The 17,073-nt window shown below is 47.0% G+C and overlaps 1 protein-coding gene and 1 non-coding gene across 3 annotated transcripts in view; both read right to left on the bottom strand.

Annotated features, from left to right (window-relative positions):
- Nucleotides 1-94: 94 nt before the first annotated feature.
- HMGXB3 (HMG-box containing 3) overlaps nt 95-17,073 on the bottom strand; it is a 46,739-nt gene continuing 29,760 nt past the window's right edge. For both annotated transcript variants that reach the window (XM_069483932.1, XM_069483933.1), the window contains 9 exons: nt 16,547-16,848; nt 16,031-16,158; nt 12,370-12,501; nt 11,279-11,463; nt 6,997-7,216; nt 5,628-5,761; nt 4,761-4,877; nt 2,930-3,139; nt 95-1,484 (listed from right to left, as the gene is read on the bottom strand). In XM_069483932.1, the coding sequence (XP_069340033.1) occupies nt 1,020-1,484; nt 2,930-3,139; nt 4,761-4,877; nt 5,628-5,761; nt 6,997-7,216; nt 11,279-11,463; nt 12,370-12,501; nt 16,031-16,158; nt 16,547-16,848 (1,893 nt within the window). In that variant the 3' untranslated portion in view covers nt 95-1,019. The remainder of the gene's footprint in view (nt 1,485-2,929; nt 3,140-4,760; nt 4,878-5,627; nt 5,762-6,996; nt 7,217-11,278; nt 11,464-12,369; nt 12,502-16,030; nt 16,159-16,546; nt 16,849-17,073) is intronic.
- Nucleotides 14,458-14,561, bottom strand: LOC138393291 (U6 spliceosomal RNA). Its single transcript, XR_011235121.1, has one exon. It is a non-coding gene; the product is annotated as a U6 spliceosomal RNA (small nuclear RNA).

Consider the following 17,073-nt stretch of genomic DNA (forward strand, 5'->3'; position numbering starts at 1 on the left):
CATGTGAGGGGACGAGCCAAGCACTGCTGGAGCTCGACCACACTGTGCCCCACACAAGGAGCATGGAACTGACTCTTGCTTCACCAAAACCAGGTAATTTAATAAACTTTATTCTTGTCAGGGGAAGAGGGAGGGGAAAAAAGCCACCTACTCCACTCCTCTCAATAAATTAAATAATGCATGGCCAATTCCCAGGCCCTAAGCAAGCCCTGGGCACTTGAGCCAGTCCTGCTGTTTCCTTACGGCCCAGTCTGCTTCCCCTTCACAGAAGGGAGTTTATCCTGCTGCTGCCAGGCTATGTCATGACCACAGGCCACATCCCCTCTGTGGAGAGGGTCCCAGGGCCCAGAGAGGATGTCAAGTGCAGCAGCAGTGGCCAGGGAAAGGAGAAGGGGATTTCTTCAAAGCTCAGGGCAGGGAGGACAGTCCTGGAAGAGAGCTGTGGCTGACTGTTCCTCCCTCCTCAGCTTCCCCAGATGTGGGCGCGGGAAGAGCAGGAAGGAAATGCATTCCTCCTTTGGGGAGGATCAAGAGCCCAAGGGTACCCCTAGAACTAACGAGGCCACCAAGGCCCCTGTCAAAGGCAACAGGCTAAGGAATTCATGGGCTGTGGGGCTGAAACCCGGGTTCCACAGGGCAGAAGAGACCTCAGCCGCCTTCCCGCCCCATGCCAGGGCTCCTGCCTTAGCCCACCCCGACTTCCACCTGGACCTGCAGCAGGCCCCGGGGAGCCACCACCTTCCCCTCAGCCTCCTGTCCCTCCGTTAAGCATACCCCATCCCCTAAGTGCTCTCTCAGGACGAGGAAGCAGTTTCCTGGTCTCACTCCTGACCCCCGGAGGTGAGAAGCAAGGACTCTGGGCCCCACCATGCTCAGGAAATGGAAGCTCTTTGGTCAGTCCCAGCAGTCAGAGGCCCCATGGGGGACCCTGTCTGTAGGTTCCCCGGATAGCTGTGCCTCAGGCAAGGGCCTTACTATGGCTTGAGAGAGACAGTGCAGTCCCTGTACAATAGCCTGGCTTAGTCTGTCACCACGGCCACCTCCTCTTCCTCACCCTCCTCCTCTGTCTCTGTCTTGATCTGAGCAACCCCAAGGCGGTAGAGGTTGTCACGAATGACCACCTCACCAGGCTGGCAGGTCTGCACAATGTCGTGGATTTGCCGGTTAACAATCTCACGGCTGGTGAGGAAGTCCATGAGGCGGTTATAGAGGTAATAGTGGGTGGCATTGTCAAAGGCAATGGGCCGCTGGCGGACACTGTTTGGTTTGCTGTCCACGATGGAGGCCAGGATGGCTGCGTAGGGTGCCAATTCAGGGCACAGGGCCAAGGAGTGGTGCCTAGCGCTGGGGTCACCAGGGCTGGGCTGTCCTGCATGAACAATGCGCCGTGTGGCAGTCTTGGTGACAGGGTGCTGGACAGAGTGCTCAGCTTCTGTCATGTCCACGGTATAATGCTGGTCCAAGAGCTCTGGGCAGGACACGCTCTAGAAGAGAGATGGGGAAGCCACTTTGACAAGAGGGACTGACTAAGGTAGAACCTGTGTGGTGGATGAGAATGAACTCTGTGGGCTCAGCCAGCCCTGTTTAAATCCTAGTGTCATCATGCACTGTATCTCCTGGGCCAGGCCACCTCCCTCCTCCTCTGTGCCTCCCTTTCATGTGAGAACAGGGACGGTAACTGTGGCCACCTCCCAGAGCAGGTGTTGGATTACTCGGGCTGCTATTACTGCATCTAGTCAATTCAGGCTGGGGGATGCAGGGAGGCAGAAGGGTCTGGCTCTGACTGAGGTTAAGACACCTTTCTGGGCCGGGCACGGTGGCTCATGCCTATAATCCTAGCACTCCGGGAGGCTGAGGTGGGTGAATCGTTTGAGCTCAGGAGTTCAAGACCAGCCTGAACAAGAGCGAGACCTCGTCTCTACTAAAAATAGAAAGAAATTATATGGACAACTAAAAATATATATAGAAAAAATTAGCCAGGCATGGTGGCGCATGCCTGTAGTCCCAGCTACTCGGGAGGCTGAGGCAGGAGGATCGCTTGAGCCCAGGAGTTTGAGGTTGCTGTGAGCTAGGCTGACGCCACGGCACTCTAGCCCAGGCAATAGAGTGAGACTCTGTCTCAGAAAAAAAAAAAAAAAAAAAAAGACACCTTTCTGGAGTCCCTGGCACAAGTTCACAGAGCCAGTGAGCCCCAGGGAGTGATGACAATAATCTCCCCTCCAAGGCAACGCCAGAGGTCTTCACCTCTGACAGTGCATCCTAACCAGGGCACTCACTTCCCTTCTTCCTAATTACCAGTCTAACATCTCTTCCAGCAAAGGCTAAAGGCTATGCACCCCTGGTAAGAAACAGAGCCTGGTACAATGTACCAAGACACAGAGACAAAGGCTCTGCCACTAATCTGCCGTGTGACTCTGGACAAGTCCACTTCCCTCTCTGGGCCTTAGTTACCCCTTTTAATAGAAGGAAAGGGTTGCACAAGTCAGTATTTTCTAAACCACTGTGCCTTAAGAGCATCACTGGCATGCCATGCGGTATATTCACGGCCAAACCTAAGACAGGGTGCATTAAACTGTGTACTCCAGAGCTGGATGGGGCCTTTAACACGTCAGCTTGCAGACCGACTCCCAAAGTGGCAGTTTTCTAGGCTTATCTGGAAGGCAACTTTTTTTTTTTTTTTTTTTAAACACAGATACCTATGTCTAGGATACCCTGGGCACATTATATAACATGCTGTGGCCTCATACACATGCGTGTGCGGGTTGGTCAGTAAAAATTTATGGAGTAAATCCTGGTTCCAAAGCATTAAGACAAAACATTGGTGGAGCAAAAAGGAACGCTAGACCCAGGAGGCCCCCCACAAAGAACCAAAGGGGCGAGACATGGTCAGCCTGAGGAATTCATTCCGGTTCCTCAAGAGGCAACTCACCACAGGCGGCTCCATGGGGCTAGAGAAACAGCCCTGGTTCCTCCCCCACATCTGCTTGGTCAGCTCTGGGTAGCAGAGGTCGGCACACAGGGCCACTGGTGTGGCCATATCTACCACATACACAGGCGGCCAATGGCGGGAGGAAGCTAGTAGATCCACGTGGTCTCGGGCACTTTCACCCCGCACAAGATACTTGGAGCCACAGACCACCTGGGAGATGAAAGGCCAGCGCAGGGATAAGCAGCCAATCCGCAGACAGACTGTGTACATAGTCCTCACTCACTCCTTCCCAAAAAGACGAACAATCAGGTTCGTGACTGAAGCCATGGCCATCCTGCCAGAGCCCATGACATTCTGCTCCTCTCCTACTTCTGACCCTCAATGAAGCTGCTATCTCGTCCTTGCCCTCCTGAGAGAAGAGCTAAAACAGTCTGTCTTCAATTTAGGCTGAAAGGCGCCACAGACCATCTCCTCTAAACCCCACTCCCTGCACACCGCCCTACCAAGCATCCTCTACTGCTTCCCAAGACCAGCTGCACAGCACCAGCAGCTAAGAGCTGGTTAAAAATGGAGATTCTTGAGTCCCAACCCAACTGTAAGGAATTAGGATCTCTGGAGTGATCTGCATTTCGTGCAAGCTTCCCACCAGACCCTGGTGTGCGTGCTTCCCAGATGGGGACCCCTGACGTGGTCTGGTAACCAACCCCACTGACAGGGCCCCCAAGCACCCTTTCACTGCTGAACAGCTCTGGGTACACTGGAGAATTCTGCCTTCACACTCACTTTGCTGTCACCTTCAAGTGATGCCACTCCCAGCGCAGCCCCAAAACCTATAGCTCTCACGCACCTGTGTTGTCAATGGCTCCTCATCATGATCCCCAGGTACATGAATATAATCCTCCCAAGTGGGCTCTCATCTGCCCAAGGGAGAGGCATCAAGCACCTCCCGCAGACATAGCTTTTGTTACAGCTGATAACCTGATTCCCTTCCTACCGCCAGCTCACCCTGCTGACTCACACACCTCAGCAAAGTGAAGGCTCTGCTAAGCCGAAGCCATTCTGTACTGAAGTGGGTTTTCCATCCCAGTATCCTCCTGGGCCCATTCTGTCACTGAGTACACAATCTGTCCCAGAGCTAACCCAGTGCCACACTGTCCACACCCTTCCACAGACATGTGATCTTCCTAAAACCAAAATCAGACCATGTCATCAACCCTATTCAAAACTGTCCAAAAAGGTCCCTCATCACTCTCAGAATAAAATTCAAACTGTTACTTTGGTCTAGAAAACTCTACGTGATCTGGCCTCTGGGGAGCCTCCCAACCTGTCTCTTCCTGACTCACCATGCTTCTCCACTCAGGGCCTCAGTGGTCCCTCCTTCCCCAGCTCACAACTGGGGCTGTTCCCTATCCTTCAGGTCGCAGGCGTCTCTGCCTACCTCCTAGACAGCAGTTTCCTCCCTCTTACTTTCTATCTCAGGCCCCTATCAGGTTCCTGCAGAGCTTCCATCACAAGCTGTGGTGACTTTATTTCCCCTCTAAAGTATGAGGTTAACTAGGGAGGAATGACACCTTTGTCGCTCACCTTTGTACCCCTCACAGCTGATGCAGGGCCCAGCACGTGGTAGGGTGCTTAATAAACACTCACTGATGCAAGACTCAGGCTCCCTCCCTAGCCCAAGGAGTGGCACCTGGCCTATGGGCGGCCACTCCCACAGGCTGCCCAGCGACCTAAGTCTCACACCAGAGGAATGAGCTGGCTCAATCAGATTCTCTGTGTGGGCAGTCTGACATCACCAAATTCACCCCAAGGTCCCCCGTTATCCTTTTACCTGATGGGGGCACACCTTGTAGATTTTACCGCCTGTGAAATGAGGTGGGGGCTGTCTAGCTCTGGCTCCATTCTGTACAGATTCGTAGAGGGCCAATAAGGAGAAGCAGAGCTGGTCCTGGGATGGAAGGACAAGATTAAAAACACAGGGGTGAATGCTAAGGGACTAGGTCTGGTGCTCAGCATCAACTGCTCACTTCAATACCCAAAAAAAAGAACAAACTGCCAGGGCCAGAGGGGGCCTTGGAGCCTCACTAGCCCAACCTCCTCTAGGTACTAGATGCCCCAGAAGCATAAGGTCACAGACACAGCCAGCCAGACTGGTCAAGCTGCCAGACTCTGTGGCCCAAGTCCTTTTACTGTTTATATGGTAGAGAAATCTTCAAAGAGGAAGAGGTGAATCTCAACTTGAAGGAAGCAGGATAATTTCAATAGCACAGAAATATGAGGGAAAGTAAATAACGTATGGATAAAACACATATACACAGACACACTCTGTATGCAACAGCAGCCGCTTTCTAAGGGCTTGGACGGGGGACAACCAGACACCGTGTAAAGTGCACTCCTTATAACCCCCTCATGGGGTTGGTATTTTCCATTTTACAGATGAGGAAAACAAAGCTCAAAATCAGGCAGTTCCAAGGTCACACGCAGTGAGGGAGTGTCTAGCCCGCCTTCCTCAGGAGGAGCTGACTGGAGGCCAGGCCTCACGTGCATGTCACGATCTGGCTGCTGGCCACCTCCTAGGCCTGACTGCCAGCACCCTATGGCAGGTGCCCAGTCAAGGTGTGCATATCCCTGCCCAGAAAAGCAGACCCGCCGGCCTGTTCCCAGAGCCCCGATCTCCACCACTGCCCCCGGCACTCACCTTGGAGGCTTCCGTCCGGACGGGGATGCCGCACTGCGCCAGCAGGTGCCGCAGCTCCTCCTCGCTGTAGGAGCCGATCTCCTCAAGCTTACAGGCGCCCTCCTGGAGCAGCCTCACCAAGGCGCTGCCACTGCCTGCAAGAGAAACGGCGCCGATGGGGGCGGTGCTGCCGCCAGCCGGCAAGGGCCTTGGTAGGCCCTGACGCTGAGGATGAGAACAGGGGTGGGCTGCACTGGGCCCCACCCTGGGAGCTGGCAGAGGAGGGACTCAAGGCAGGTCTATGCCTTCTGCAGACACTTGGTCTCTCAGAACTGGCCTTCTGCCCCGGACCATCTCAGTGAGATATCCTGCAGGCAGCCACTGCAAAGAACCTTAAAATGAGTCAGCTTTTAATCCAAATTCTTCTAAAGTTTCTCAGAACCAAGATCGCAGATGCTTATCACACCGTAACAATAAAAGGAGCAAGAGCTCTCATTTTAAAAACGCTCTCTATACACTATGCTCCTGAACCTGACTAAATCGAGAGAACTACGTAGGGACCTTACTGTAGCAAATATGAGGTAGGACCTCAATTTAATGTCAGGAAGCACCAGTTGAGAACCAGTGAATCACAATGTATTAAGTACTTACAACGTCAATTTAGCAGGTCATGTTCAGAATTTTTAAAATAAAATAAAACAGAAAATAAAGTGTATTGCACTTGGTAAAGAAAAGTATTGTTCTGTGAATGCTGTTTCAGTTATAGATACACAGGTGCACATATATGGATATCATTCAGGGTCATGATGCAAAACGTATTTCTTGCTGAGTTGCAATTTTAAAAAAAAGTAGAAGGCTCTCACTCTACCTGTATTAGCTCACTTAATCTTCACCACCACCTCGGAGGTGGGTAATCATTATCATGCCCTCTTTGTAAATGCAGTAACAGAGGCTCAGGGCAATGAAGGGATTTTCCAGAAGTCGTCACACAGCTACCAAGTGGCATAGCTGGGAATCAAACTCAAGTTATTAGAAAACTATGCTCCTAATAGCCAGTCCAGGGCTTCTCAATGCATAACACAGAAGCCATCTGCAAAACCATCTGTAAGACCCATTTTGAAGGCAAATTCCTTGGCGTCCCCCTACTCTTTCTCAATGGAAATCTTTGGGGTTGGAGCCTTACCGTCAGCACTTTTTGCAGGATTTCCCTACTCACCACATCAAGTGCATCCCCGGCTGACAGTGAGCTGTGTGTCCCTCTACGGGATTTTGTCACAGGCTGTTATCTTTCTAGAAGTCCTCCATGTGTGTGCCTGTCTTGCTGTAGACAATGTCCCAGACTCTTGGCTGAGCCCTTCCCTGACCCCAGTCAGCCAACAGGTGGCCTTACCAGGTACTGGCTGCACATCCAGGTTTTTGTCTTTCTCGGTGTTGACGACCACAGCTCCTCTCATGAGTGGTGGGAAGAAAGGGGCAATAACAGAGGCATCGAACTTGGTGATAGGGATGCTGGCAGGAAACGCCACCTGCTCAATCACCTCTGTTTCCATCGTGGCCCAAAAGTCCTCCACGTTTACCTCACTAGAGCCCAAGAATTCAGGCCAGGTGAACTAAAAGGTCAGGATAAAGAAGGTCAAACTGCAGGAGGCACAGAATATTAGCAACACAATAGTCTTTACCCCTGCACTACACACACAGGGAAAGCAAGGCTCGGCAAAGGGACGGAGTCTGATGGTCATGCACCGCTTAGGGTGCCCCTGAATTTGACAGCTTTGTACCCAACTGCCCCTTGGCCACATTTTTCTCCCACACCACAGTACTCTCCCAGACATGAGTAGTTCCTCAGTCCCTTCTGCCTGTACACCTTTATTCATGTCATTTGCCCTGTCTTGCAAGCAAAGGGGAGCTACCATCTGAGTACCTGTTACGTGCCAGGTATTTTCTAATTCACTGCTAAGAAACAACTCTGGGGGATGTCTGAGGTGAGACTACTAGAGTAAGGGACAGAATAAGAATGGGAACATAGGTCTAGTTCAAAAGCCCAAGTCATTACTCCCTATAAGTGGCTGGCAAGAATAATCAGAATTCTGTTTAGTGAAATTCCAGCTGTTTTCCAAGGCCCTATGGATTCCTCACCTCCTCCGGAAAGTACTCCCAGACCTTGTCATCACAGCTATTTCCTCTACCTGGTAAAGCACTGACTTATCTATCATTGGCATCTAGCACTGTGTTATTTGATTTTTCTTCTTTCAATGTTCTCTCATATGGTCCTCAACATGTGACCCTGGGCCGGGAGCGGTGGCTCACGCCTGTAATCCTAGCACTCTGGGAGGCCGAGGTGGGCGGATCGTTTGAGCTCAGGAGTTCGAGACCAGCCTGAGCAAGAGCGAGACCCCATCTCTACTAAAAATAGAAAGAAATTATATGAACAGCTAAAAATATATATAGAAAAAATTAGCCGGGCATGGTGGTGCGTGCCTGTAGTCCCAGCTACTCGGGAGGCTGAGGCAGTAGGATCGCTTGAGCTCAGGAGTTTGAGGTTGCTGTGAGCTAGGCTGACGCCACGGCACTCACTCTAGCCTGGGCAACAGAGTGAGACTCTGTCTCAAAAAAAACAAAAACAAAAACAAAACATGTGACCCTGATCCTACTACCTTGATCAGAGCCATATGGGTTACTTTGAAGAAATGTAGGCTGGGCACAGTGCCTCACACCTGTAATCCTAGCACTTTGGGAGGCCGAGGCAGGAGGACTGCTTGAGGCCAGGAGTTCAAGACCAGGCTGAGCAACACAGTGAGACCCCATCTCTAAAAAAGTAAAATTTTTTTTTAAATTTAAAAAAATAAAAAATTAGCCAAATACCTGGGCCACATCTTAATCTATATCAACTAAATCCCTAAGTTTGCATTTTAGAAAGTTTCCCTAGGTGAATGGTTCTCAAAGGGTGGTCCCTGGGCAAGCAGCATGAGCATCACAGGCAAATTTGTTAGAATGCTATTTCTTGGCCTCCCCTCTAGATCTTCTGAGTCTCATATGACTCTTAGCAGTGGATCACTCGGCTCATGTGTCCACGAAGAACGCAGCTAGCTGCGAGAATTAAAATTAAAAAAAAAAAAAAAAAAAAGATCTTCTGAGTCAGAAACCCTGTGAACAGGGCCCCGCAAGCCCTCCACTTTAAAAAGTGTGAGAACTGCTGCCCTGTGTCATTCGCATGCCCACTAAAGTCTGAGAACCGCCGCTCCCCAAAAAGCCATCTCCCTGCATCTCATTCCTCCTTCTCCACCTCGCAGGGTGCTCGGCGCGTGCTGTGAGCACACGGCACACCTGAGGAAATGGGGCCACTGAGCCCATCCTCTCCACAAGGAGCAAGGGGACAGGAAATGCCATCTGAGCACACAAACTGACCAGAGGGGCCTCCTCTCTCCGTCCCCGAGGGGAGAGGCCCACAAGCCTCTCCATGGACAACAGCACAGTTTTGTTCAGTAACTTCCTGTTTTAGTTCACAGACTTTAGGATACCCCTCCCCCCCACATCACTCTCCACACACAAAAGAAGAGAATAAATAAAGTCCAGGTCTGTAAGAAAGGAGTCCCCAGTACCAGAGAAGGGAAGAAACATGTAAAAGAGTGAAGGGAACGCTAACTCCGCCCTGTGACAGAGGAGCCTTGATTGGGACAAGTCAGGTGCCAAGCAGGACTAAGAGACGTGACCTTTGCAGGAAGGCAGGCCGCTGTGTGTTCTGGAAACCAGAAACTCACTACGGCCAGACGTGATTAGAAAAACCAGAGCTTGGAGTCCCAGGAGGTACTGGTGAGCACGGCAGTGCTTGGGAGTACAGGCTCTGGAGTCAGCCAGCCAGATCGAGCAAAGTCACTCTCAGCCCCACCCCTCCCTAGGTGGGCTTGGGCAAGCCCCCCCCTCCGGCCTCAGTGTCTGTCTATAAAAACTTCACAGGGCTGTGGTGAGAATTAGTCATAGAGTAAAGCACTGAGGACAGAGTAAGAACGTGGCACAAGTAATAAAACACTCAATTAATCTTAGCTGCATTATAAATATGACCATTAGGTAAGCAGATGTGAATGAGTCTAGAAATAGCCTCTTGGTGAGATAACACACAAAAGAAAAGGGTTTGTTTGTTTGTTAATTGGGAAGAAAAGACAGGACTGCACTATTAAACCCCTAATACGTCTAGCTAGCCGTGCCAATACACATGAAAGCAGCTCTTTAGAGGTTCATGCCTGCCCCAGCAGTGAGCACACAAGATGCAGGCCCAGTGCCTACCGTCACTTCACATCCCAGTCCTCTTGTTCAGTATGACAGAGTTCAGGGACAGAAACTATACCCCTGAGCAACTAGCGTACTCAAAGGGCACTCCAGGCCTGCAGAGTGCAGACCAGACCTCTTGGCATGATCATGGATTTAAAAAAAAAAAAAAAAAAAAAAAAAACCTCTATAGAAGGTTAAGGAAGATTCCCTACTATTCTCAGTTTGTAAAAGAGTTTTATCATAAATGGGTGATGAATCATACTGAAGGCTTTTTCTTTTTTATACCTAATGCTGTAGTCATATAGGTTTTCTCCTCTAATCTGTTAAGTAGTGAATTACATTAACATATTTCCTACTGTTGAAACAACCTTGCTTTCCTAGGATAAACTTGGTCATGATGCATTACTTTACTCATTGTTAGGTCTGATTTGCTATTATCCTATTCAGGACTTTGGCATCTATATTCATTAGGACAATCAGTCCCAATTTCTTCTGTTATATTAAATGTCTGGTCTTGTTTTGAAGTTCTATGGCCTTAATACAAATGAATTGGGGAAAATACTCACTTTTTGGCCATTCTTCTCCTATGATTAGAATCTTACATTTCTTGGATATTTGCTACAATTAATCCATGAAGCCATCTTTATTTGGCTGTTATCTGTGTGTGAAAACTTTTTAGTTCAGAACCTAAGTCAGCTCAGATCACTCTTTTCCTCCAACCCCATTTTGCTCTGTGTAAGTACTTAAAATGAACCAAGCGACCCTAGGTAGGGTCCAGCCTTCCCGCAGCCTCTGGACCTAACGCATCCTACCACTCCCGCCGTCACCCACACACTCCAGCCACACTGGTCTCCTTGCTGCTCCTCAGTCGCGCCTAGCAAGCCTGCCTCAGACCCTGTTCTTGCTGCTCCCTCTGCCTGGAATGTTCCTCCCCAAAGCTATATGGGTTTCAGCTCTCTACTCAAACGCCACTGTGTGAGAGAACTTCTCTGACTGCCCTCTATAAAACAGGAATGCCCTTTTCCACCACATTGCTCTCTTGTCCTCACCCAGCTTCACTGTGCTTCACACCACTTATTACTCCCTGAAAAATATTTGTTTCCTGTCTCCCCCAAACCAGAATGTGAGTTTCATAAGGAGAGAAACTTTGGGGGGTTTTACTGCTATCTCCCAGGTATCTAAAAAGTACATTTAATTCATGCTCAATACATTTGTTGAATAAGCAAATGCCTCTATCTCCACCTGGCTTTTCTTAGATGAAACCTTGGGCTATGGTAGGAAAAAGCCACTCGCCTTACCTGGATAGGACTGGAGCTATCTACCCCTGGGGATACCATGCAGGAAGGTGGCTGCCACAGTGAGATGAGAGCTCTGAAGGTCACCCACAGTGGCTGAGGGACACTCACCTCCACACTCTTCAGTGCCAGCACGTTCTCTTCACTTCTCTGAGCCATTTCCACTTTGGGGGCCACACCACAGATCCCACAGATCATGTCGTTGTAGTCTCGGACAGTGAGGCACTCAAAAGCCCAATAACCATTGCACAGCAGCTCCTGCAGCTGATTCAGCTCCTCCGAGGTCAGGGTCTTCTCTGGAAAGAGAGCAAGAGTACTGAGAAGGTCAAAGAAAATGATCCTGAAGCCACTAGGGATGAGCCAGCGGCCCACAGGAACAGCCATTCTGCAAGACTGATTATGCTCTAAAAACACCCAAGAGTACTAACTATTCCAAGGGTCAGGCACCTGGCCTTCCAGTACTCAGATGGGCAATTCCAATCACAGTCATAGCTGCCTTGTACTAAGTATCTACTAGGTATTAGATGCTGTGCTGAGAGTGTTGAATACCTATCTAATTCTCACATGAATTTAATTCTTTATGAATCAAAAGCTATTACTATCCCCATTTTATAACTGGAGAAACAGAGGCACAGAAAATAATTTGCTTAAAATCACACTGCCACTAAGTGGCAGAGCCAAGACTTAGGCCTGCGTGACTCTAGCACCTTTGCTCTATTCTATCTGTCCTCACGGTAAGCAAGGTACAGGGGGACTGAAGCCTGTAGGAATGGGGTGGGAAAAGCACAAACAGAAGTAAAGAGAGGAAGGGGAAAACATTCCTAGATAATAAGGAGGCAGGGCCCCACACTCAGGTCTCAGCACAAACCTGGGGACTGGTAGCAGACAGCCAGGAGCTGTGGATTCAGAATGAGTCTGACACGCAGTGGGGCTACATCTACCTACCACTAAACGACGTGCTTCTAAAGTCAGGTATAATCCCTTGCTATGGGCCCCTGGATACACAGAAAGACTCATGCTTTCCAAAGATACTTTGGCAATTATAAAAATTCAAAAGGAAGCATGTATTAGGAAGTCAAGAATACCACCTTTTCAAAACATCAGACTCTTCCCCAAAATGACTCTTTCAACCAAAGTCCATCACTGAAAATTTCCAGGGAGCTTAGGCCTAACCTTGGGAAAGAGAGGAAGACAACCTTTACCTGTCTGCTCCTGCACCGACTTCAGAACAACACTGACAGACACCTTGGGGTCCTCTCCCAGCTTGATCTGGTTTCTGATTGCAAAAAGCAAGTCCAAGCTTACTAGCAGCTTGTTTCCCACATTAAAGAGACCTGTTGGTTAAAAAGAGGCAATAAGGTAATTCATGTAACATCATACACAACGGCAAAACGTAGAACACAAACTAGCCAGGTGGTGGTGCACGCCTGTAGTCCCAGTTACATGGGAGGATTGCCTGAGCCCAGTAGTTCAAGACCAGCCTGGGAAAAATAGACCCTGTCTCTTAAAAAATAAACAAATGCCCACCAATAGGAGTACAGTTAATTAAATTATGGTGCATTCATAAAAAACTACTTATCATTAAAAGGAATAAAGTGGTTGCTAAATTGACCAAAGTTGTTAATAAAGTGGACTAACTGTTCTGACACAGTTGTCCATAATACATCATTAAATGAAAAAAGCAAATAATAAAATATGTACAGATTTCTTCTCCTCTCCCCCAATAAAAAGAGAAGTACTTCCCTACCACCCAGAGTTCAATCCTCAGGATCAAAGGTGTCACTCTTCCTCTACACCTCATACCACTGCATCTGGGGAACCACCAGGAGCATCCTCTGGCCCAGGAATGGGCAGGGGATATAATAAAAGCTATAAAATCACCTCTACATCAAATCCTAGAATTAAAAAAATCGGAAGAATGATTGCATATATGTATGTATGTATGTATTTGAGACAGGGTCTCACTCTATTGTCCAGGACAGAGTGCAGTGGGACAATCATAGCTCACTTGACCTCAAACTCCTGGGCTCAAGCAGTCCTCCTGCCTCAGCCTCCCAAGTAGCTAGGACTACAGGGGAGTGCCACCATGCCCAGCTAATTTTTCATTTTTTGTTTCTTTAAGAGATGGAGTCTTTGTTATGTTGCCCAGGCTGAGAAGAATTTAAATGCAATCAATTTAAGACAAATAAAAGGAGATGATTTTACATTTGCACAAAATATAATGCATAAAAATCTGCACAAAAGCAAATTTTGGAATATGTGTTCTCAGTAAAGAAGGGTACAGAGGAGTGCAAAGGCTGAAACCATAAGGGAGATCAAAGCTTAATAAAAAGCTTTAAAAAAAATTAAAACAAAAAGCAAAAAAACCTTGGTGTCCCCAAAATTACCATATGCAAATTTGAAACACAACTGATAAACTGAGAGAAACTCTGTCAACAAAAAGAAAAGCCCAAAAGAATGGAAATGTTCACAAAAGAAATTCAGGAAAGAAAACACTAAGGACCATAAATAATAACAATAATAATTAAAGAAATATAACGAATTAATAAATGATACACCAGTTTTTACCTATCAAATCAGCAAACTTTAAAAAATTGTAATACTAATCTATAAAAGGCTTCTAGCTAATAAGAATTTAACAAGGTCACTGGATACAAAGTCAACAGAACTCAATCATATGTCTGTATTAGCAATGAACAGTTAGAAATTGAACCATTTCATTTAGCACTGAAAAAATGAAATACCTAGATATAAATCTAGCAAAATATGTGCAGGACCTATATGCTGAAAACTATAAAAACTGATGAGAGAAATGAAAGAAAATCTTCTAAAATGGAAAAAAGACCAGAATGGTGGATCAGAAGAGTTAACATTTTTAAGTATGTCAAATTTCCCAAACTGATGCATAGATTCAACAAAATCCCAGCTAAAATTCTACCAGGATTTTATAGATACTGACAAGCTGACTCTAAAATTTACATGGAAACACAATAGTACAAAAATAGCCAAAACAATTCAGGAAGAATAAGGTTGTAGGACTTATAATTCCTGATTATAAAATTTACACTTCTGGTGAAAATTAATTCAAGATAAATCATAGACCTAAATGTGAACCATAAAATTTAAAAACCTTTTTTCTTTTTTTTGCCCTGCACATCTTGAACATTTATTAGCATTAAACAAGACCTTTCCCTTTCCCTACACCAGGAAGCCACACCCTCAGAGTTCCAAGCCCGCGAAGCAGGGTCCCTCTGCCCCATTTCTGCAAAAAACCTCTCAGGTCTTAGCAGAAAAATATGGAATGCTTCACGAATTTGGGTGTCATCCTTGTGCAAAAGTCACACTAATCTTCTCAATACCGTTCTAATTCTTAGTATATGTGCTGCCGAAGCGAGTGTTTTTTTCTTTTTTTTACATTCCCTTCTTTTCATAGGTGTTGACATAAAAGTTTAAAACTTTTAGAAGGACTTGTATCAAGAAAATAAAAAGAAATCTCAAAACTCAAATGGAAAAACACAATTCAACGGACCAAAGATGTGAACAGACACTTCACCAAAGACGACATACAGAAACACATACATCATTACTCACTAGGGAGATAAAAATTAAAATTACAATGAAATGACACTACACACACCTATTGGAATGGCTGAAAAACACAATACTGAGTGCTGGCATGCAGAGAAAATTCGAACTCTCACTGTTAGAGAGAATACAAAATGGTACAGCCACTGTCATAAGTGGTTTGGCAGCTTCTTATAAAATTAAACATATTCTTACCATACAACCCAGCAATCTGACTCCTAGGTATTTACCCAAGAGAAATGAAAACATGTTCACGCAAAAGCCTGTAAACAAATGTTTGTACCAGCTCTGTTTGCAACTGCCAAACGCTGGTAGCAAACCAAATATCTTTCAGTGGGCAAGGAGATAAACTGTAGTACAGCCACATGATGGAAAGCTACTCAACAATAAAAAGGAACAACTCAATGATAAACATACCATGGATGAATCTCAAAGGATTATGCTTACTGAAAGAAGTCAGACTCAAGAGGTTATATACTATTATTGCATTTACATGACACTCTGGAAAACAGAAAACTATAGGGATAAGGAAGAGATCAAATGGCTACCAGATGTTAGGCAGGAGGGGTGGGTTTAACTACAAAAGAATAGTACAAGAAAATGTTTTGGGGTGATGGAACTGTTCTACATGTTGTTTGTGGTGGCAGTTACACAACTTGGTGCATCTGTCAGAACTCACAGAATTGAACAAAGTAAATTTTACTATATATGTAAATTTTAAAATAAATTATAGCCCAGGTATGGTGGCTCATGCCTGTAATCCCAGCACTTTGGGAGGCCAAGGTGGAAGAATGGCTTGAGTCCAGGAGTTCGAGACCAGCCTGGGAAACATAGTGAGATTCCATCTCTACCCAAAAAAAAAAAAAAAAAAAAAGCCGCGAATGGTAGCACACACCCGCAGTCCCAGCTACTTGGAAAGTTGAGGCAGGAGGATCACTTGAGCCCAGGAGTATGAGCCTGCAGTGAGCTATGATGATGCCACTTCAATCCAGCCTGGGTTACAGAGCAAGATCCTATCTCTATCAATCCATCAAAACATACAAATAAAATAAAAAGTTTTAAAAATTAACTTTGTTTTAAAGGTCCCAGATAAAAGTCCTAACACTGAGAGATAAATGTCATTTCCTGAGCTGGGACATCCAGGAGGAAGATCCTCTCTTCCTCAGAGGCCCCATCCGAGAGAAAATCCAGTGCTCAAAGGACCAGAGGTCTGACCCACGCAGGCAATTCTCAAGCCTGCTTTGGGGTGCTCTGAGGGAAGAAAAGGTCGACACTGACCTGTGTAGATGTCCATGAAGCTGTGCAGGGCCAGACAATGGGGGTTCAGACACATCTTCACCTGGGCAGTCACAGTCTGCAGCCGGCTTGCTGTAAGCAGCCAGCACTCCTGAGGCCCAGCCAGGGAGCTGGTACCGAAAACATCACCAACGAAAACAGAAGGGAAATCAACCTCTATGTAGATCAATGGCAAAATTCTCAAGATTTAAAGCAAGTGGTAAATAACTCTGAATTTATGACATAATTTAACCAATCTCATTGAGCTTCCAAACCCAAACATTATGCTAGGCAGTCTGGATGTAAACTAAATCATAAGCTGGTGATAACTTTCAGGGATTTCAATAGAAATGACAATTACTGATTATTATTATTTTACTTTTAGCAATTGGAGAGGTAAAGGAAGCCTAAAAAAAGCAGAGAATAACATCTTCAAAGGTTATATATAGCTTTAAAGTTGTCTTGAGGAAAGGGCCAAGTGGGATGGGACAGCTAGGGGCAGAGTTAAGGCGTGCTTACTTTTGTCCCCCTTTGAATAATGGGCTGCTACAGAGAAGGCACTGCGTGGATGGAAACTCATAATAATTCGACCAAGAAGTCTGCTCGATGGTCACCGCCTCCTCACTCACGTTGGACAGGATAAGTCGAGAGCTGTTGAGTTCATGAATCAAGGCAAAGACCTCGGCCAGCTCTGACTCACTCTCGGGAATCTGCAAGACTTTGCGCAGCAGCTGCAGCGTGGACTGGCGCTGGATCTCCTTCTGGGCCACACTCAGGGGCTCTGTGGCATTCGGCACATCTGGGAGTGGTGAGCTTGCCTCCTGGGAAGAGAGTGGATTGATCAACAAGTACCCAGGGCAGAAAGAGCCAGCCTCGGGCCAAAATAATGAAAAGTCTGTGAGCAGATGGGGCTTGTGACTGAGAGGTAAGAAACCTAGGTTCCTGCCTGGCTCCACTAATAACTCTGCGTGACTAAACGCTGCTGCTTTCTCTCCCTGGGGCTCAGTTCTTCACAGGTTGAGCATCCCTAATCTGAAACGCTCCAA

This window comes from Eulemur rufifrons, chromosome 10, assembly GCF_041146395.1.
Source record: "Eulemur rufifrons isolate Redbay chromosome 10, OSU_ERuf_1, whole genome shotgun sequence".
Classification (NCBI taxonomy): domain Eukaryota; kingdom Metazoa; phylum Chordata; class Mammalia; order Primates; family Lemuridae; genus Eulemur; species Eulemur rufifrons.